The sequence below is a fragment of the Furipterus horrens genome, unplaced genomic scaffold (assembly GCF_987537825.1).
Source record: "Furipterus horrens unplaced genomic scaffold, mFurHor1.1.pri manual_scaffold_10, whole genome shotgun sequence".
NCBI classification, from domain to species: Eukaryota; Metazoa; Chordata; class Mammalia; order Chiroptera; family Furipteridae; genus Furipterus; species Furipterus horrens.
The window spans coordinates 6,364,950-6,370,060 of record NW_028327180.1 but is presented as its reverse complement, the minus strand read 5'-3'; the positions used below and the strand labels follow the sequence as shown (position 1 = coordinate 6,370,060).

General features: G+C 44.1%; 1 protein-coding gene across 1 annotated transcript; it reads right to left on the bottom strand.

Annotated features, from left to right (window-relative positions):
• Positions 1 to 292: 292 nt before the first annotated feature.
• Positions 293 to 1,153, bottom strand: LOC149999213 (calcyclin-binding protein). The gene has a single exon (XM_090288560.1). The coding sequence runs from the start codon at positions 1,145 to 1,147 to the stop codon at positions 455 to 457; it is 693 nt and encodes a 230-aa protein (XP_090144686.1). The 5' UTR covers positions 1,148 to 1,153; the 3' UTR covers positions 293 to 454.
• Between the last annotated feature and the right edge of the window lie 3,958 nt (positions 1,154 to 5,111).

The window sequence follows — 5,111 nt, the reverse complement described above, 5'->3', positions numbered from 1 at the left end:
AGTTGGAATACATTGGCAAAGAAGAATTAAGAGAAAAATGATGTTAATTTTTTTTTTTTTTTTTTTTTTTTATGCAAAAATCCAGGTTTTATTTTTTTACTTATTCTTACATGGGTGAGAAATGATGCCAGGAACTTAAGCAATAACTTTTTCCTACCTCTCAGCTGAACAAAAACACAATATGGCGTATTCACTAGGCAAGACTTGCTTCCTTACATTTCACGTGAGAATGCAGTATTACCCTTTCCAGAACAAAACGACCAGTTTACTAAGGGACCATCTTTCGAGGAAGTGTATAATAAACACATTTTATTTAAATAAACCCTCCAGTAGGAGAATTCACTGCCTTTGCTTAGAATAAGGCTCTGTCACGTTATCTGGGCAGCTCACCAACATGTCCTTATTGAAAACATCGATATTTCCACATGCTAGTTCCCAGAAGGGCTTTCCAGTCTCAAAATTCGCTGTCTCCTTTGGCCTGCTTCTCTCTTGACTGTACCCAGGCTTTATTAATGGTTCGCTTCATATCATCATCTCCATCTTCATAAATTTTCTTTAGAACATTCATTAGTCCCTCACTAGGATCTGTCTCAGCGTCATAGGAAGGCTTTTCTTTGTCTTTGCACTCTTTCTCCACCTGAGTCAGGTAGTCCCACCGCGTGTTTTCCGCTTTCTTCCTACATAAGATAATCACTGTGTCTGTCTTGACTTTTTTTGAACTGCCTTCCACAGAGATGGGTTTCAAGAGATTGTTCACAATCATGGAGTAATTCTTCCCATTTAGATTCTTTACCAAAAGATCAAATGACCTCTCTGTGAAATGGACCTGCACGTTCTCAGTGGGGACCTGATGGACTCCAGTTAAGGTGATGTAGATTTTCACAAACTTATCTGACTGATCCCATCCGTAATTACTGATTTTCACTGTGTAGCCCGTTGTGATGGGAGCAACCAGGGCAGCTGGCTTCTCATTGTCAAGAGGGTCCGCTTTCCTCTGTGATTTCTGCTGCATCTTGTTCTTGATTTCTGTCTCAACCTTGGATTTTTCAGCTGTAAGAGCATCACGTACTCTCTTTCTCGTGGCCTTTTCCAGCAGCACCTTGACCTCTTCTAGATCTTTCTGTAGCTCCTCCACCGCTGAAGCCATGGTCGGGCCGGGGACGGCGCGAGATGCAGCGCGGCAGGGGCGGGAAGGGGAAAGGACGCGCCCGCTCGCTGCGCAGGACCCGCACGGATGGCAGCGCCTGCAGCCCGCGCGCACAGCGCCCCCTGCGTGACACCGCGGCCCGCCCACCTCGCGCGGCGCCTCTGGAACCTTCGCGAGTTTGGCGTCACAGCCCCGCACCCCTCCCCGCGCCGCCTCTTCCCTCGCCCCGCCCCGCCCTTAATTTTTAATATATTAGATTTGAAGGTGCTAGGAAAATACAGGAGAACTCGACTGGGAGCTAAGCCTTCAGAGTCTTTGGCATACACATAAAAAATAGCTAACCATGAAAGTAGCTCAGCATTACCTGTGGTAAGAGCAGAGAAGGAGACCAGGGGAGACCTGGATCCAATCAAACCTGAGAGCAAGAGAAGGCAATGACATGTCTGACAAGTAGGGGTAATAGGTAGAGAGACAAACTAAAAAAATGTGGTATTGTGGAAAGAGGATGTTTCCAATAGCAATAAATGTTCAACAGTGACAAATGCTAGGAAACCATCAAAACAAAGTCAAGATGAAAGTGCCCATTGAATCTGGGGACAGGAAGGTCTTCAGTAACCATGGTGACAGCACCGTGGACAGAGGCAGATTGCTGTCAGTTGAGGAGTGAGTGAGTGGCAAGTGTAATCAATTTTGTTAGAGTGACAGTCTTCAAGTTTTATGAGAACGCTGACGTTCACTGGTCAGTGGTTGCTGGGTTGGTTAGTTCTTTTGTAGGATTGGTGACAGTGCAGCCTATGGAAGGAACTTAAGAAAGGGGGACACGTGAAGACTCAGGATACTCAGTGCTGCAAGGCCCTTGCCACGATGGCGGGTAGGAGCGTGAGAGAACACGAACACACATTAGCCGTCCTTACGTAGAGAAAAGAGCTCCCTGTGTCAGAGTGAAAGGAGAGCAAAGAGGAAAACAGCAGTCAATACACAGATGGTTTTGCAGATTTGATAGTAGAAACTACAAGAGTTTCTTCTGATGGCTTCTCTTTTCTCTGGGAAGTAAGTCAGTGTAAATATTTGCTGATCTCTCTCCCTCTGACCTGAACTGTTGTAGAATAACTAAGCCATTATGTCCCCTGTCTCGTCCCCGCAGTTCAGTCCTCCCTAATGCCACTGAATTGTCTGAAAGGTTGGAATTGTCACTCTTCCACGCCCTCATCTCCCCTCCCTCGGCATCACGTGTCTCTCTAAAATGTACTGACCTTCCCACATTACATCGCTAACTACCCTTGTCTGAGGGACATCAGCTTATTAATTTTTCTCATTTGGAGCTTAGTTGCATACTTGACAAATTGTTGCTCAGTAGAGATTTCTTAAACATATTAAATAACATTGAGGAAATGCCACAAATGTGTTTTGTGAACTCTTTAGCTTGATTAATAGGTATAAGGCTACATTCTTATGTTTCTTTTAATCTTGTTCCAAATTATATTTATATTATTTATATTTGTCTTTATCATCTAGGAACTGCTTCTGAAAGTTAAGCAGTTATATTTTAATAAATTGGAAAAGTATTTGTTAGTATCTCTTTATGCAATAAATTATCTAGGTCACCAAGCCTGCTAAAACGACTTAAGATCATCTGTGTTACCCAGTGAATGCACCGACATCTAGTGATTTTTAATCTGATTTTTGGTTATCAATTTCATTCCCTTTTAAGGGCAAAACTAGTTTTAAAACTTTTAAGTACTATACAGGCACCAGTTCACATATCATACTTACTATTAGTCAAATTCAGAAAATACATTTGGGATGTAGGGTACTTTCCAAATAAATCATCTTCTGTAAAGAAACCCAAAACATGGATATTGAACATGAACTGCCCAAGGTTCCTGACTGAGGGTCCAGCTCAGTGGTTCCCAGATTGTTTTCTGTAGAAAGTTCCAGTTCCGGGGGCCCTAATCATTGTTACTCACGTATAATGCAGGCTCTGCGGACAAACCATCACCCAACTTCTCCGTCGCTACACCAGCTCCTTCACCCTATTTCTTTTTCCTGTCTCATCGCGATAGCACTCAGCACCATTTGACCCACTGTTTACATCCCCCACTGGAATGTGAGCTCCATGGGCCCAAGGGTTTTTACATACTTTGTCCTTCACAAACTCTTGGCCTATAATAGAATCTCAATGAAATTCTTGTGATGGAATAAAATAAATTTGAGAAATATTGTATAAAGAAAGTTAAAATTATCTATTGTAGGAATTCTCACAGCCATTAATGTGTTACCGTGTTCCTTACAAATCCAAAGGCATGCAGTACTTCTCAGGGGTGCTCCCCCTGCCCACCCGCCCCCCTCTTCACACCACAGGGTTAATGTTCTCCTGAGCACATCTTGGCGAGGCTGCTCTGACTCATGGGCCTGAGAAACAAAATTCGTTCACCCTTAACTTCTGTATTCTTACCAGACCCGGTGGAACCCATATTTCAAATTAACATACCATGCAACGCTGAGAATACACTGAATTAAAGAAAAGAACACAGAGAAGAAATTGCACCGTTGATAGTGAGTCAAATAATACAGAGAGAAATAAAACCTATTCCAGCGAATGGCCCATGACTGACTATACTTAAATGATGTTTATCTGAGTCCCAACTCCTTCTGACCTTGAAGATTGCCAAAATGAAAGTTTGAATTACATGGGAAATGAAGGAAGGAACGTGCCCCGGGGAGAAGCACAGACTTCATGGAAAGGCGTGACGAAATAATTGCTCACTTTCATCAGAGAAAACACGGCGTGCTACATAAGAAAGTCAAGTCATTTTAACGGCTATTTATGTAAAGCAGCAAAATCCTGTATGTTAACCTTCAGAAATAAGCTTGCAAAAACACACAATGGAACACCGCGACCTCTTAGCGTCTGAGTCCCATCCTGCTTTCACGAAGCGCTTGCTGTAGGTGTCTATCTGGAATGTAGCAGGTGCACGGGAAATGGAGAGCGTCCCTCCTGGAAACCCATTGCATGGCACTGCCAGCACAGCATGCTCGCCACCTTCGTGGGGAGAACGGGTCATTCACACAGCACAGTCTGTGAGATGCTTAGGAGAGCGGAGGAACGCAGAGTAGAGCTAAGATGGTGCGATCCGTGACAAGGCAGGACCAGAGTCTGTGCAGCCCAGTGAGGCAGCTCGACATCTTTTTGCACAGGGAGCTTGTCATACAGACTTTGCATGATTATGAAAAGCACTGTATATTGAACAGGCAATTTCTTTAAATTAGAGGTAAGTGGAATGAGAAAACACATACCTCCCACCCCGCAAAAAAAGCTGCAGGAACTTCAGAAAGGTGTGGTCGATTGGCAGGAATTGATCACCAGTAGACTAGGCTTTGATTTCAAAGTCTTCCCAGGAGTCTTATGAAACAGACTGGCCAAAAACAGTCCGCCTCTTCCTTACAACACTCCTCTTCTACACTTGCGTGTGTGGCCATGTGCTCTCATGGAGGGACCTGCTTTCAATATGAGGATACTTTGTTGAAGTCCCAGGTCGGTCACCGGTGAGCTGCATGGCCACCAATGGCCTGCAGCCTCTTCTGAGAAGGGGATTGTAATCCTGGTCCTATCTTCCTCACAGGGCTGTGAAACAATGGAATTTTTTTAAAAACTTCTCTTGAAACTGCAGGTAATTTGCAAATTTCTGCTGATGAGAGGGTAGGAAGGAGAGCAAGCCTGCTGAGGGAGAGCATGAGATTTGCTGCACTGGGCTTCGGCGGGACACCCGAAACAGGGGTGTTGCCCTTTGCCATTTCAAATAAATCTGGGAGCAGTCTTAACAGCCATGAAAGCTTTCCAACAGGATGCTCATATTCCATTTGGGTATCTCCCTGGTATACAGGAAGACTATTAATAAATGCTCCTGAGATTCTCCTTGTGTCTCCAAGTTAACACACCTACTGCCAATATTGAGACATTGGT